The sequence below is a fragment of the Felis catus genome, chromosome A1 (genome assembly GCF_018350175.1).
Source record: "Felis catus isolate Fca126 chromosome A1, F.catus_Fca126_mat1.0, whole genome shotgun sequence".
NCBI classification, from domain to species: domain Eukaryota; kingdom Metazoa; phylum Chordata; class Mammalia; order Carnivora; family Felidae; genus Felis; species Felis catus.
This window is the reverse complement of record NC_058368.1, coordinates 73,569,171-73,586,388: the sequence shown is the minus strand read 5'-3', so window position 1 is coordinate 73,586,388 and position 17,218 is coordinate 73,569,171. Positions and strand designations below refer to the sequence as shown.

The 17,218-nt window shown below is 41.2% G+C and overlaps 1 protein-coding gene across 2 annotated transcripts in view; it reads right to left on the bottom strand.

Annotated features, from left to right (window-relative positions):
- The window catches only part of LOC101085685 (basic immunoglobulin-like variable motif-containing protein), a 77,783-nt gene that overhangs the window by 15,158 nt on the left and 45,407 nt on the right, over positions 1-17,218 (bottom strand). The window contains exons 1-8 of one of the 2 annotated variants that reach the window (XM_011280813.4): positions 16,285-16,819; positions 10,967-11,142; positions 8,515-8,630; positions 7,960-8,043; positions 6,613-6,673; positions 4,234-4,377; positions 2,247-2,454; positions 763-1,863 (exon numbers count right to left, since the gene is read on the bottom strand). In XM_011280813.4, coding sequence (XP_011279115.3) covers positions 763-1,863; positions 2,247-2,454; positions 4,234-4,377; positions 6,613-6,673; positions 7,960-8,043; positions 8,515-8,630; positions 10,967-11,142; positions 16,285-16,372 — 1,978 coding nt within the window. In that variant the 5' untranslated portion in view covers positions 16,373-16,819. Of the gene's footprint in view, positions 1-762; positions 1,864-2,246; positions 2,455-4,233; positions 4,378-6,612; positions 6,674-7,959; positions 8,044-8,514; positions 8,631-10,966; positions 11,143-16,284; positions 16,820-17,218 lie in introns of those variants that run through there. The other variant, XM_023253054.2, reaches the window with a different exon arrangement.

Below are 17,218 nucleotides of genomic sequence, written 5' to 3'. Positions count from 1 at the left end.
CTCTCTCTGAAAAATAAACATTTTAAAAAAATGAGGATAGCCATATAGAAGTCTATGTACATATAAATGTATACAGACAAAGAGATATGATAAAGCAAATGTGGTAAAATGCTAGCCACTGAGGTACTGGGTAAAGGAACTAAGATGTTTTGTAATGTCTTTCAATTTTATTAAGTGTGTTATTATTTCAAAACAAGAAGTTATAAAAAACTAAAAGACTCACCTTTACCTTTTCCAACTAAGGTACTCCCTCCTTTTATATTTTAATTTTTTTAATTTTTTAATGTTTTTTATTTATTTTTGAGAGAGACAGACAGACAGACAAGAGTACAAGGGGATGGGGCAGAGAAAGAATAGAAGACACAGAATCCAAAGCAGGCTCCAGGCTCCCAGCTGTCAGCACAGAGCTCAATGCAGGGCTCAAACCCACGAAACATAAGATCATGACCTGAGCCGAAGTCGAACTCTTAACCAACTGGGACCCCAGGTCTCCCTTTAATTTTTTTTTAATGTTTATTTATTTTTGAGAGAGAGAGAAAGACAGAGAGAGAGAGAGACAGAGCGTGAGCAGGGAACTCCCTCCTTTTAAAAACAACAACAGAAAGAACCAACTTTGTGTCCTTGGCAAAGTCATTTCACCTTTCTGGGTCCCTAGTTCATCACCAGAACAAAGCAGGAGCGAGACTACACTAAAGGATCCCTCGGCTCCTGCGGATGAGAAACCCTGCAGTTCCGAATCTCTGAAACAGCACAAGCACCTACCGTCAGATTCACTTTCTTCAGAGTCGATTTCCATTGGCTCCGTGGACTTTGGAACTGAAATGAAGTCCTGGTCTGCAGATTCCACTGGGTTCTTGGCTGCAGATTCTTGGACGGTTTTCAGGAAATTCTCATTCTCTTTAGCATCAAACAATCCCGCATCTTCCAAGTTCCTTTTTGCCTCTGAAGGGACAATTTGTGTATTACTCGTTTCGTTCAAAATGACAGTGCCAGTGATTTTAGAAAGAGGACTTTTTTCACATTCTGCTTCATCCTCACTTGAAAGAACAGAGGAAACATATTTTCTGCCCGATGGACAAAGGTCTGGCTGCAACTCAGACACTTTGGCATATGTTTCATCCCTCGATACAGAACTCGAACTTGTTGGAGGTGTCGGAGTCCCTTCTCCTCCACTCTGGAGTCCGGGTGCATCGCTGTGTCTCTTCACTGTGCTTTCTGAAGGAACTGGATCTTTTCTACCCTTAACTGCGGCCTCATCACTTGTCTGAAAGGCTGTGTTCGCCACAGTGAACCTCGGTGACATTTCTTCTTCTGGAACACGAGATTCGCTGACGGGCTGTGACACATGAGCCGAGTCTGCCGGCCTCTGGCTACTGTCAAGGCTGGTGTCGCACTCCTGTGCAGAGTTCACACAGGCCAGGTGGGGTCCTGCTGGCAACAGCATTCCTTTTCCATCAACTCTCTTAAGGCCTTCATCAGTTTCCTCATCAGAACCCTCCTCGGGCGGCTTTTTCACTCCTGACGCTCCCGTCTGCACATCGTTTCCTGCGCGCATTTCCATGTCTTCATCGTCGTCGTCAAGAGCCTTCTGAATAGCTAAGAGAGTGAGCGGTGACACGGGTACGTTCTCCCCGTCAGACTGCCTTCGGCCCTCGTTCTCCCACTCCTCCTCCGAGCTGCCCCCCAGCACGGCAGCTTGCACAGCCAGGGACGTTCTTGGAGGAGGAGGGGTGGTGGCAGGCTCTTCCTGTGGCTTTAGTTTTCCACATGGAGAGGACTTCACGTCAAAAGACTTGCTCTGCACTTCACTGGAAGAAGGAAGAGCCTCTGAACCCACCCCTGCAGCTTTCTTAGCTTGAATACCTGAGGAAGAATTAAAACATTTCTCATTACGTAGTTTTACAGTAAGACACTATACCTCTAGTATGATGAATAAAACAACGCTGCTTCTCATAAATGAAGTTACAATTTTTCATTTAACCAGCACTGAGTTAATTTATTAATTTTAAAGTGGGCTGGTACATGAACACTGAATAACGTATAGAACTGCTGGATCGCTATTACTGGAATTAAATGTTAAAGCAGTAAATTACAAGAATAAAAATAAAGAGGGTTGGTACAATAGTAGGTAATCCATTAACAACTACATACATTTATTACTGCACAAGTAGAGAATAGTTCATAGAATTCAGAAACACGATAGATTTTTGGTTTCCAACCATCAGGTAAGTGATGGTGCCTGATACCTCTTATCAAGATGTAATGTGAAGTGTCTTCAGAGACCACTCTCCTCGACTCTACCTCCTTCAAAAAGCCCCCTTCCTCTTCATATTGTCTTTGGATTTGTCCGGACTGTTGCTGATTCATTTCCCTTTGGACATTTTCTATGTGTTGGTTTAGATAGTTTTTTTTAAGCAAGCCTTTGAGCTGGTACTGTGAAAAGTCATTAGACTCCTAAAAGAAAATAAATAAATATAACGATTCTTTTGTATTAAATACAGATAATATTCCTACATTTCCATCCCTTTCCCCAAAAGGGGACAAAGAGCAATTGATTTTTCCCATTGGTGATATTTTTGTATTATAAAAGTAAAATTTGAATACTAGCAAAAAACTATAACTGCCTTATTAAAAAATAATCTTTAAAACAGAAAGAACTGGGCAAAAGAAATCATGGATACTGTTTATGACTTAATGATTTACTCAAAAAACATTTATTGAACATGTAATACATGCCAGGCACTGTGACATTTTGATTACGGCTTAATAGATAGGCAACCTTCCAGAATGCAAGTAAGGTGCCTAGCATGGTCCCTGACCTATAAAAGACACCAAATAAATCACAACAGCCACAGTTATTAATGATAAGTTAACATTCATAAAGCATTTCCTGGGAAGGCATTCTTCTGAGAGCTTTTACGTGTCATCCCATATTATTTCCAACCACCCCACGAGACACATGCTATTATCTCCATTTACAGATGAAGAAGCTGAGACAAACATGTTAACTAACCTCCCTAGAGTTGCAAGGCTAGTAAGTGGTAGATACGGGATCAAAAACAGGTTCCCAACTTTATATTGCTTCTATTACTATTATGTTATTATTTACCATCATTACTATTACCAATATTGCATTTGCCCAACGTACAGATTATACAAAGGTCCCACCTGGCTGACCTAGCACTTCCTTTTGCTATCAGAAGCACAGATTCAATGGGCAGCTGAGCCACACTACCCTCCCATCTACAGACCCCAAGCTCCATGGTGGCAGGAAGAGAACAAAGGGGAGAAAATCATTAGGGACTGTCTCCCTTCTTCCCATGTCTTCCCACCGTTGTTTACATAACCCAAACTGTATCTCCTCAAAGGCCAGCCAGAGATCTTTTCACACTTAAGAAATAAAGTACTTGATACACAGACTGAGCCTGGATTTTTCCCCTGAAATGAAAACAAATTTACTCCTAACCTTTGTATATCATTTCTGTGTACCTTCATATTTTCCTATGTTCACATACTTTGTGGAAAAACAAAGAAGTGATAGGGAAAGAAAGAGCGCCTGTCTGCCTTTTGCATATTTTTGGTATCAATTTAAGAAATGTTCAAAAGTCTGTAGAAAAAAAAATGCTACATCCATTCATCAGGAATAATGCTGCTGCAAAATGCAGCACTGTCCTCCAGTGAGTTAGAGAATGATGTGAGAAATCATAGGTAGTAGCAGTAGAAAGGGAAACAAAGCTCATTTGCCCACTAAAGGCAGTAGTAACTTCTGGTGTAGCATGACCAGGAGACAAGCTTGACCCCAACTACGCACACCACCTGCTCCAGGTTTCTGTGGCTGTAGAGCCAGCACAGATGCTCCAAGCTACGGACTGAACCACTACTGAACACTTATTATGTGAAAGATACCAACATAGGTGCTGAAATTACAGAAGTGAGCATGACAGGCACAAGTGAATGCTCAGAACCAGAAAGAAACATTACAGGGTGTTACGAGAAGACAGAGCAGGAGGCAAGACTTGGTCTTAAACGGTAAGTCAAAAGGCTTCTTTGAAGAAGTGTGTCTAAGTTCAAACTTATAAACATATGATGCTTCCTAGGATCTCGGAGACACAAATGCTGTTTACTAGAAGCAGATATTATATAAGTAATGCTTATCAATTTCCACTTTTTTCTAATGAAAAATCTTGCTGAAGTTCTTAATCGTAAGCATGGATATGCTGTTGTATATTTCACCTCTGGCATTGCTTCAAATAATGTTCTTCTTCGCTTGGTAAATTCTTTCATATCAGTCAAGATTTCATGCTTTATTTCAAGAGGCAAGCTGCTGAAGTCTTCAGATTCAATATCTATCGCATGAGGATTATGAAAGAACTCTTCCTATAAAGAGTAAAACATAACACCGTGAAATTTACATTTCATACACTTAATTCTATTTATCCTGAGAGATATTTATTGCACTTACAAACATAGTTCTACATAATCTACAACAGACTAAACATAGTTGTACATAATCTGCACTAGGTACCAGTGAATAGACAGATTAAGGAATACAGCCATTCACTCACAGATTCATCCAGCAGAAAAAATACTTACCAGACACCCCTAATGTACCAGACACTGTTCTGGGTGCTAGGGTATTATGCAGCTCATGCCAGATAAAGTCCCTACTCTTAGGAGTGAACTAAAGACATAATAATGAAATAAATAAATAAGTGAATGAACAAGACACTAAAGCAGGTTAATCTGATTAAGAGAGTTGATTAGGAGAACAGGAAGAGAAAAAACATTTACTGGTAGACAGAAAAGACCTCATTAAAAAACGACCTGTGAGCAGGGACTTGAAAGACACCACCAAGCCTGATCAGGACATCCCAGGCTGCAGGAACAGCAAGTACAAAGGCCCTAAGGCAGGGATGAGCCTTTGATATTTAAACATTATTTGTAACTCCCTTAATTAGATTAGTTTTGCTTTGGTCTTAACCTATGATCAAAAGTGAAATAAAAAGTGAAAAATTCACAGACATGAAAAAGTATAAAACTTTTCTAAATTTTAACTAATTACCAAAAGTGCTTTAAAACTCTTCTATAAAGAAAATAAAATAATACAGTTAGCTTTCCTGCATGTAGGCATGGTGTATGTGTATGTCCAAAGCAGCCAGCACTGAGGACAGGCCAGTCATGCTCACAACACCCATGCTTTTCCCTCAGTAATGTTCCCAGCAGCCCTCTGAAGAAGCATCATTATTATTTTTCTTCTACAAAAAAAGAAAGAAAAGCAAGCCAGCCAGCCAGCCAGCCTTGGAGAAGTTACTATGTCTAAGATCACACAGCTAGTGAACAGAAGGGCCCACACTTAAATGCAGGACTTTCTGACCACAGTGCTCATGTCTTCACCAAGACTGCTATCTTTCACTACATTAATAATGCAGAACGTCTACAAGTTGAGGGATCCTGAGCCTGAGGTTTTAGCTCAAAGGTCTTTTTCCAGATGTACCAAAACAAGAGGAACATAAAAGACCAGTTAAGTTGGGAATCAAAGAATGTTACCCACTATTCAAGAAACTTGAAAAAAATCTTAAAAACTTGTACAGACATATACAATTCATAAAATTCATATGTATAGACATACACAATTCATAAAAATGTCATCCATTATAACGTGTGTGGTCATGGTTTTAGAACATGACCACACATTCTCTGATCCCTCTTTTCATGTAATCCCTCCCCTTAAATAGGGGGCGGCCTGACTGACCAGCTTCTCACAGACAAGACGTGCAGGAGGGGAGACTGCACGACTTCTGAAGCCGGCCAGAAAAGGCACAGGGCCCTGCCAGGCACTGGGTCTTGGGATGCCTGCCCCTGGAACACAGTGCCACGCTGTGAACGAGCTCAGGCCACACGAAGAGGCCCCAGGCAGGTGTTCTGACTGACAGCATCAACCGACAGACATGCAGTGAGGAAGCCCTAGAGAGGGCTCCAGCCCCAGCTACAGTCCGTCTACATCTACCCGGCAGTCATGCAGACAGCACCGCCTCGCTGAGCTCACCAACCCCCGGAACGGGCAGAGAAGACGACACACAAACAACCATTTCCACGTCACCCAGTCACACGGCAATGGGCGAATGGAACCTAAGCACAGATGTGGTTACACATGTATGCGTACATGTATACCTGTCACATACAGATCACATACAGATGTACCCAGACACACACAGGTACTCAACCGAAATGAGGAGGGAGGGAGAATGAACTAACATATACCGAATTACCTGAAGTCATTTATGGTTGCTACCTTTTCTATATTTTTACACAGGTATGCATTACTATTTGTTGGTGGGTTGGTCGGTTGGTCGGTTGGTTGGTTGTAAAGGAAAGATGGCTTATTTTGGATATCTGGATATACATAATGGCCAACCAACTCCACATAAATGTGCGTGGGTGCATGTGTACTCATACATATATTCACACGTGCACACTTATACACACATGCACAGTAAAGAAGGCGTCTGTTTTTCAGGAACTTTCATAAATTCACGCCACCTCATTATTCATTTTTGTGTCATTCATTTCAAATGGTAGAACATATTCTGAATTCAAAAATTACGTATGTACCTGTAATGCTTGTTTCTGACTCATTCTTTCTTGCCATTCTTTTTCGTCTTCTTCTTCTGAACTGAAAGCCAAGCATACGTTTACAGTATCTATGATATAATGACTTATGAAAATACTGCTTGAGGCAAGGGGCTGCTAGCTACAGGGGCTACAAGGGTGAGTAAGATGGCAAGACATGGGTTGCCCTTGTTCCCACAGTCTGGAGGGGACACGTGTGAGTGAGCAATTACAGTATGATCTAGTAACTTCCACCACAAGAGAAGAGTAATAAGGAGAGTCACCTCTCTCCAATCTGGGGAGTCCTAAAAGCATTCTGGAATCTGGCAATTACACTGCTTGCCCTGAGCCCCAAGTAAGTGAGAAGTCTAGTTGTAGGGCATGAGGAACATTCATGCAGAGAAGTATTCCAGGCAGAAACCGAAGTTCTATAAACATCTGGAAACAAGGGAAAGAAAGCCTGCCTGTACACGGTATAAAAACAGCGGGTGGTGAGGATGAGAAGCATGTGATTAAGGGGCTGGAATTTATCCTCAAGAAATGAGAAGCTAGGAAGTGTTTTAGGCTACACAATGACATTATCAGATTTGGGTTTTAACAGATTCTACACTATAAAGAAGAGATTGAGCATGGTGGGTAGGAGTTCCAGCCAAGGGTAAGACCAACCAAAGACAAAGACAGAGAAAGAAGTGTAGAAGCCACTACGGTAATTGCAAGAAAGGACGATGGTGGCAGTGATGAAGATAAACAGAAATGGCCTGATTCAAAAGCTACTTGGGGTCTCAGGAACCCCTGGGAAAGGCATGGGGGCAGGTAGGGGCAGAGGCACACTCCAACCACAGAAGCTGCGACAATTAGCAGTGAGCAAGAGGAAGTGCCAGAGGAAGAGGGGCGTGAGAAAGAGTGGCCAGAAAGGTTCCCAGGTAGCTGGACAGCACGGGCACCGTGTCACACACGGCTGATAAGTGCGGTCAGCTGAGGCCTGCAAAGCGTCTACTGGATTTAGCGAGGAGGACGCTGCGTGTGGTCTCTAAGCACGGTGGTAGGAGACAGAAGACACGGGCTGAGAAACAGGTAGAGACAGCAAGTGCATGCAAAGGGGATGAAACATGTGTACGAATGAAACATCAACAGTGCTAACACGGGGTCTGCAGAAAGAAGAGAACAATCAGCACAAACCAAAACATAAATACAAGTTACAATGAAAAATGAAAAACATTCTAAAAGGGACAGAGAATGCATTTTCAGTTGCATTCATTCCCACATGCCTCATCATGCAGATAAAACCCAAAGATTTAAATTTGTCTAAATACACAGACAATTACTATTTGTAAAGAGTTAAACATTTACCTGTTTTTTTCCTCCTTCTGTAAAGGTGGCAAAGCATAGAGGTCATCTCTTTGAACTTGAGTAAGACTGGGGAGCGCTTCATCTCTGAAAAACACACACAGACTTCGACACAGGTAACGGGATTTAGGATGTTAAGTCAGGATTTTGACGACACAAGCCCTGCTGAGGAGGTGAGAAGAGGGGAGACACAGGGCAACAGGTTTCTCGCTGCTGACCTGGCTGCCCAGGCCACTGTGGTGGGAAGTAAGCACGGCCTGGAGAGAAAGAGGGCGGCTCCCCAGCACCTCAGCCAGGGCCTCGGCTACAGGCATGGACACATGCCTCATACAAGTACAAAGTGCATGCGATGCATCATTACAGCTGTTCTCTCTCCTTATCAAAGCTGACACCCACCAGAGAATTTTCACAACTTCAAATTACCAGGTCAAATGGACACCCCACTTACCCCTCTCATGTTACCACCTATTATCTGCTGAGTTAAGGTTAGGGACAGCATTAACCCAACAAAAAATTAAAAGTTTTAAGTCTTTAAAATTAATGCAATTTGCCTCTTGCCTTTTGCTTTTTAAGGCAGTTTTGATAGCTTGTCTTTTCAAAAATGTTTTCAAAAGCTTCTCTGTAGTTTTTTTGGAATCACTGGTTGCCAAATCCTTTCTCTGCCTTCTCTTAGCCTGTGAAAAGAAAGGGTAGAGGATTCTATTTCAGGGTATTAGTATATTAAAAATATTTCTCTAATTTTTTTCTATAGAATGTGGGTTTGTCTGAGCTTTCAGACTATGGATGCTTTAGTATTTCCTCCAAAGTGTTGTTTATCAGTGAAAATGTTCAGGTCTCTGATATGTAAAGCACACCGAGTTTCCATCTAGCGATTACTGAAAGAACTAACTAGTATATAGTATTTGGGAAATGATTAATTTATTTTCAGTTTCTTTTAAATATCCTTTAATGTCCCCAGAAGCCTAAAACTTAACAATATAGTTAAGTAAATGCTTCTCCAAAAGATTATATCAATTAACTAATGTATTCTGTAAAAATCACTGTTATGCCAAAACCAATTTCTGCTATTGGCCTTTATAAAATAACATTACTCAGATGCCACCCCGGCCCTCAACATCCAAGATTATATCATAAGAAATCCTAAATTATAGAGAAGTATCTTGTAAGTAATGTCCAAGTAGGAAAAAACAGAATAGTCTCCATGCTTACGGTGGAATATAAGGAAGAAACACAAAACATTCTCTTCCCTTCTAAATTAAGATATAACACTGTGGAAGTGTAAGGTGTACAATGTGTTGATTTGATACACATATATTACAAAATGATTACTACAGTAGTGTTAGCTAACACCTTTAATCATGGGGCAGGGGAATTGGGGAGATGTTGTTTACTTTAGATAAATTCTGGAGTTCTTTCCTGTCTAATCCTTCCAAGGAATGCCTGATACAGTGTATCCTGGATAATTTAAAACTGCAACATGCGAATCTACACCTTTTACTCAGGGAACAAATATCCCCAAGCTACTGCAGATCCTTACTTTTATCTTATATTCTCACTTACTTAGACAATGCCAGTCCAATGTAATTATGAAGTGATGAGCTGAAATTTTCAACACATAAAAGTCCTATGTCCAAATGGGTGCTATCATTTGGGGCATACACAATTACTCCAAAGTTCACACCTTTGTTCCAACATTGTTTGAAACTACTTTCAGAATAAAGAAACTCCTGGGGCGCCTGGGTGGCTCAGTCAGTTGAGCATCCAACTCTTGAGTTAGGCTCAGGTCATGATTTCACAGTTTTTGGGATCAAGCCCAGAGTCAGGCTCTGCACTGACAACACAGAGTGTGCTTGGGATTCTCTCTCTGTCTCTCTCTTCCCCTTCCCCATTCTTGTGGAAGGAAGGAAGGAAGGAAGGAAGGAAGGAAGGAAGGAAGGAAGGAAGGAAGGAACTCATTATAATTGTTTTATATCCTGGCTAATTTCCTTCCTCGATAATCCACTTTAATCACACCTGGCACCACACAAAATCACCTATTCCTAACATCCCATCAGTGTTTAAACACTGGGGACCCACAATCTCAGATTCAGAGCATTTCCCCAACAGGTTCTCTGTAGTGCTCAGCAGCATAGCTGAAACATGCATAGAACAGCTACAAAGATACTCTAGAAGGAAAAATCCCAAGTGTAAGAATTTTAGTAGTTTTATTAAAAGTTGAATTTTAGGGGCGCCTGGGTGGCGCAGTTAGTTAAGCGTCCGACTTCAGCCAAGTCACGATCTCGCGGTCCGTGAGTTCGAGCCCCGCATCAGGCTCTGGGCTGATGGCTCAGAGCCTGGAGCCTGTTTCCGATTCTGTGTCTCCCTCTCTCTCTGCCCCTCCCCCGTTCATGCTCTGTCTCTCTCTTTCCCAAAAATAAATAAACGTTGAAAAAAAAAAATTTTTTTTAAAGTTGAATTTTAGCATTGCACCCAGGAGGTACTCTCACAAATAATCCTTTTTGAAAAGAAAAAGGGTTGGGAAGCCTGGGTGGCTCAGTCACTTAAGCCTCCAACTTCAGCTCAGGTCATGATCTCATGGCTCATGAGTTTGAGCCCCACATCAGGCTCTGTGCTGACAGCTCAGAGCCTGGAGCCTGCTTCAGATTCTGTGTCTCCCTCTCTCTCTCTGCCCCTACCCTGCTCATGCTCTGTCTCTCAAAAGTAAACATTTAAAAAAAATTCTTTTAATAAAAAATAAAGAGAAAATTAAAATTATACATGAACTTTTTTAAATGTTTATTTATTCTGAGAGACAGCGAGCATGCGTTCATGCACAAGTAAGGGAGGGGCAGAGAGAGGACCCCAAGCAGGCTCTAGGCTAACACAAGGGCCCAATCCCACAACTGCAAGGTCATGACTTGAGCTGAAATCAAGAGTCAGAACCCAACTGACTGAGCCACCCAGGTGCCCCGAACTTTTCTTTCTCTCTAGGAATGCAGAAAGAAAAAAAAAAAAAACAGATGACTCTTACCAAAGTCTGTTTCTTCAACAGTGGAGCATCCCCATCAAACACAAAAATAGGACGAATTCGAAAAAATAAGAGTTTGCAGAGCCGATGAAACAAAGTGAGAAGATGAGCATTTTCAATTGAGTTCCCATGGCGATCCCGGACTCCTCTTAGTGCCTGGTTCAACCAAATGCTAATATCTGGTAGAATTGTTAAAGGAAAGATTTTGGACTTTCTTCCCTCACCCCCACAATTTCAACTTCCCAATAACCGATATCATCTAAACATTGAAATTAAGCACTCATCACAATTCATTTGAAATTGGAGAATGTTTAGCCCTGATGGAATCTACCTAAAATCAGTTAATTTTATTTGAACCCTTGTTACTACTGTTCACATACTGAATTTTAAAATCTTACATCAATAGATGTGTCCTTTTAGAAAATCTAATTGCAAATAATTGCTTCTTTAAAGAAAACTAATCTCTACAGAATTTTCATAAATTAGCACAACTCTTTTGGAGAACAATTTGGCAATTCATAGCAAAAAAATGTAAAAACTTGCATTCTATTTTACTACTTCTTCCAGACATTAGTCCTCAGAAAATCATCATAGACTTACAATAAGAGTTACTTTCATGAATGTTTACAGTAATAAAAACATGAAAAACAATGTAAAAGGTTTCCAACAGATCTTTAAACTAAATCATGATATACTGATTTGCTGAAATACCAAAGAGCCCTCAAAACTAGAAGCTACAGAAGCATATATATAGTGATAAGAAAGACAATCACAAAACATTAAAGGAGACAAAACAGGTCACAAAACTCCGGAATGCATAATTGCATTTTATAACATACAGGATACGTTAAATATAAAAAGCTAGAAGTTCAGGTACCAAAATATTAACAATAGTTATCTCTTTTGCAATTACAAGTAACTTACATCTTCTTGGAGTTTGCTTATATTTAACCTTTGTAAAAACTGCTTCTTACCAAATTACTTCCTACGTGTCCGCACGACAGAGGGATGCAGCACGGCGGGTCCTCCCCTCCCCATCTCCTTGCCAGCTCCTCTAATTCTCCACTCAAGCCTGGCTTCAGCAGTGCTCTCCCTCAGGCCCTCTCCCCTCCTCCTGCTGCACAGGCTGCCTAGGCCACCTCAGCACCCCCACACCACACCCTCTCCCTATGTGAGCTCTGTCCTGACCCTCAGACTAGATGGCCTAGATGACACCTCTACCTGATGCCTCACAGATGTTCCCAACTTCACATGATCAAAACTAGACACAGGTCTTTTCCACCAGGCTGCTTACATCCCCATTACAGTGAAACCTGTTCACTGGAGTCAGATCACTGAATGTCATCCCCTACACTCCCCTCATCCAAACACTACCAGATCCTATCAATTCCACCTTTCAGCCCGTCTTGAAGGTAGACCCTTCCTGCCTCCAGGGTCTTCTCACATGCCCCTTCTTCTGCCTGAGTTTCTCTCTCTTAGCCTAGTTATCTCCAACTCATAGGTCCCGGTCTATGCGTCACTTCCTCAGCCCAGACAAAGACCTCCACTTATGTGCTCCTATTCAAAACGTATTGCTTATTATGTGGCAGAAAACCCACTGAGGATATAGCACTGAACAAAACAAGGGGTTTGCCCTTGTAGAGTTGACAATGTAGTGGAGGGAAAAACCAAACCATGGGCTCCATGCCTTGTCTAGACCATGTTTTTGTGCACTGCTCCCCTTTCACAGGACATATAGGAGTCAACAAATACTTGCTATTAAATGAGCTGAACAGTCAAGTATTTAAATGAATGTATATTACCTAATTTATAACTGTAAAACAAATTAGGCCAATCAACAATTAATAAATACTATGAAAAAAATAGTGGAAAGCAAGCTATTATTATATTCATTCCTATATTTGAGTGCTACTATGTGCCAGGCTTATCTAAGATCCCAAGATCTTGAGATAGAACGGTAAACATAGCCCTGAACAAAACAGATATGGTATCCATCTCCAAGAAATTTGCACTCCAATGGGGAAGATGAACAATAAAATAGAAGAAAAATGAATAGATACATATTATATATTATAGATATAATACATATAGATATAATACAAAAAAAGCAAATAGAGCAGAGTAAAAGGACAAGGGGGGCGGGGATCAGTAGCTCTTTACTTAGGGAAAGCCTATGTGAAGAAATAGTGGAGTCCTGAATGAACAAGAGGAACAGTGAGATAAGAGGGACAGCAAATGTGAATGCCCTAAGAGAGAAGCATGCTTCCACTGAAGGACAATGTGGCAAGATCTGAGCCAAAGGAGCAACAGAGTTGATGTGCATGTGCAGCCACGGGAATGTGACTTAAAGATCACCCCAGTGGATGAGTGAGGAATAAACTAATTATAACATCCCTAGTAAAAGCACACAGCAATGGTGGAGACAAGAAGTGGCAGGATAAAGGATCTACCTTGGAAGTAGGATTTGGTGTTGACTTAGTTCTATACTGTATTGGATAAAATATTTCCGCCTGGCTTGTTTCTGGTTGCTACACTGTTGGACAGTATTAAGTTTCTACTTAAACCATTATTTTGAATGTTATGATCAATAAGAAAACCTAATTTCAGATCAGTGGCTCTCAACTCTGGATATGGCTCTCAACTCTTCAAACTGGATAGGAAACTTTTAATTCATAGATTACTGAACATAGATATGCCTAAAATTCTAAATCAAAGATACTGAGATGAGTCTTTTTTTTTTTTTTTTTAATCTTAAGTGGTCTCAGCTAGGGTTGAAAGCTCCAGCTTGAAATTACTTCTTAAAATTATATAAAATAAGGCATTCTGAAAATATTTGCATATTTTGACTTGCCTAATTTCAATAAGTTTATTTTAAAAAAAAAAGGAGCATTAAATTCATCCCAGGGCTGGAAAAAAGTTAAATCCACAGCAAAGCCAGAATCACTTCATAAATAAGACCCAAAGAACCAATAACATTTTGAAACAAAAGATAAATTACTTTAGTTCTATTGTTAGGTGATTTAAAATTTAATCTCCATTAGTATGTATAGCCTAAAGAGAGTATAATATTTTGCTAACAGAGTTAAATGCAGTTTACAAATGTTAAGGTCCACAAGAATCAAAAGTTAAACCGTTAATTATTATTGGATGCATTTAGATTATATAAATAAACAAGGCACTCATCCACAGATGGTTAAAAAAAATGTATTTTAAGGATCCAAGAATAAATTATGAACATAATGTGTCATGGAAAATTTCTTCATTAACATAGAAGACAAAAATATTGGAATATAGGTCAGATATTTGAATTCGAATTCCCATGAAAATGTTACAAAGCTGGAAAGAGCCCAAATGTCCATCGATGGATGAATGGATAAAGAAGATGTGGTGTATATATATACAATGGAGTATTACTCAGCAATCAAAAAGAATGAAATCTTGCCATTTGCAACTGCATGGATGAAACTAGAGGGTATTAATAATGCAAGCGAAATTAGTCAGAGAAAGACAAAAATCATATGACTTCACTCATATGAGGACTTTAAGATATAAAACAGATGAACATAAGGAAAGGGAAGCAAAAATAATATAAAAACAGGGAGGGGTACAAAACATAAGAGACTCTTAAATATGGAGAACAAACAGAGGGTTACTGGAGGGGATGTGGGGGGGGGGTGGGTTAAATGGGTAAAGGGCATCAAGGAATCTACTCCTGAAATCATTGTTGCACTATATGCTAACTAACTTGAATGTAAATTAAAAAATAAATAAATATAAAAAAAGAAAATGAAACAAAGCAAAATCAACTATAGGACAGCAAATATTCTTTTTACATATATATATTTATACACACACACATATATATATACATATATATGTGTATATATACGTATATATACACATATATATATACATATATATGTGTATATATATGTATATATATATATATATATATACACACACACACATATATAAGCTTGTATTTATAACTGGAGGATCATTGATAGTCCTCTTTAAATGGTTTGTTCTTTCAGACAAACTTAATAACCTCATGAAAATTATTTCATGTCCCAAAAAAGCTCCCGAGTCATCTAAAACACAGGTCACCTGAATTCTAAATTAAATGCTTTATCTTCCTTACTTTGATTTTCCCAGAAAATCAGAATGCTGAACTTCATGCGTCAGCTCAGTGAGTTTACAAATCATCAATTCTTCATAGAGGCTGCCACATAAAATGCCTAAGTCTTTGCTGAAGTTTGAAGGGTTCCTGTCACCAAAAACTGCTTTCCTTCCCATAGAGTTCTATGAAGAAAATCTTTAGAAAGCAGTGAAGAACCACTAGAGGGCAGCAATAGCGCGTTGCTTTAAAACAACAACAGACTCTCCCTTTCCCGATACAAAGTATCCTGCATTTACCGCCGACAGCAAGTATTTGCAGGACTCTTGTCCTCCTAGATTACAGCTCCTGTGCCCACCTAGGGACTGGCACAAGATACCACCAGCTTCCAGAACAGCCACTCAAAGGTGAAGGAGGAGGAGGAGGGAGAGAAGGATGCTTAACTTACAAAAAGACCAAAACTTCAGAAACAGCATTCACAGGTTTTGATAAAGCAGAAAAACACTTAATTTCAAAGACACACACAAAACCAGCCAGACATATGCACAAACGACAATCTTTTAAAAGCCTATCACAGAGGCCGGGAGGCTTAAAAAAAAAAAAAAAAAAAAAGGCCACTGTGTACCTTTTGAAATCTTTTCACTGTTGTACTACATGAATTCCCTGGTCCAAAACTCATAATAAAAAATTGTAAAAGTTACTTTTGAAAAAGAAAAAAAGGTCAAACACCTGTCCACACTATCCTTGTTCTCTCTAATACGCGTAAGTGGAGCAGTGGAGCAGGGCTCAGGACCCGCGAGCAACACTACGGGTAGGAAGTCCGCCTCATTTAACTCCACGCTGACCCCCAAGCCGACCGATGCTTTTAACCTTTACAATATTAACTAAGCTTTCACTTAAATAACCCCTTTACTCCTCATACCAACCCCGCGTGCAGATACTATTACTACCTCCACTTTGCAGACGAGAGGAGGAAAGCACTGCCCCTAAGTAATAAAACCAGAGGACTGCAGCCCAGCGTGGCACTCCTGCAAAGCGGGGGAAAGCAGACACTTGAAGAAAAAACGTCGCGAAGGAGATGCCACTGCTACCCCGCGGGAGACCGTCGCCCTGCCAACACCACGCTGGGCCCAAAAAAGGGAGCCGGGAGTAACTGCCTGACGCGGGTCCCTGCACCCGAGAACCGACGATGCGTTAAGGATACCCACGGCGAGGATCTTCCCTTCCAGCGTCTCCGGGCTCACTTGCCGCCCGGAGCACTCCAGCAGCTTCCAGAGCCCCTGGACCCCCATGAGGCTCCAGCGACACTCGGCGGCGGGGTCGCGGGAGACCTTCTATTCCGATCCTACCACAGCCTGCACCACCGCAGGGGCTCGGGCGGAGCTCCCCCTGCTCCCACCCAGGGAAGATGGAAAATAATACAGGGTTTCCAGGGAAAACCGGCACCGGCGAAAACGGCACTTCCTGGCGGCTGACACTGCCTCACGGAAGAAAGGCGGGAGCCCAGAGAATGGCCGGCGTCAGCGAGGCGCCAGTCCTCCTCTCTCCTAAGATTTGGCCCAAATGTGTGCCCTCTTAGCGGAAGAGCACTGAGGGGACTACGCAGACGAAACAGCCAGGGGGTCCCCAAAACCTACTGTCCCGTAGAGTTAACGCTTAAACCCACACAAAATGGGTTAGGCGGACGGGTCTCCGCTTCCATTTAACAGCTGCTCAGGGCGGAAGTGCCGCCTCACAGCTCTACGTATAGTCGCTGCGCCTTTTCCTTCCGGAAGCGAGGGGGCGGTGCAGCCTCCGTGTTTGTGTCCTGTCATTCCCGAGCTTGCTCCACGCTGGCGTTCTGTCGCAGCCAGATGTTGAAACTGTGCGCTGAGGTCATTGATTTCCATGTGGTTTTTCCGCACCATTCCCCGCCCCCCCCCCACACCGGCCGCCACTTCTGCAAACTCTTAATACCAACTTTAGGACAAAACTATCAAAAATTGGTTTTTAGCAAAACCACTTCCCAAAGTGTTGGGTTTTTTTTTTGTTTTTTGCATTTCCTCCATGTGTGGAATAATCCCCACAAATTGTTCCTACTTGTATTTTACAGAGGTTAATGTAATTGCCTATTCTATTTTTGTTCCCCCCTCTCCCCA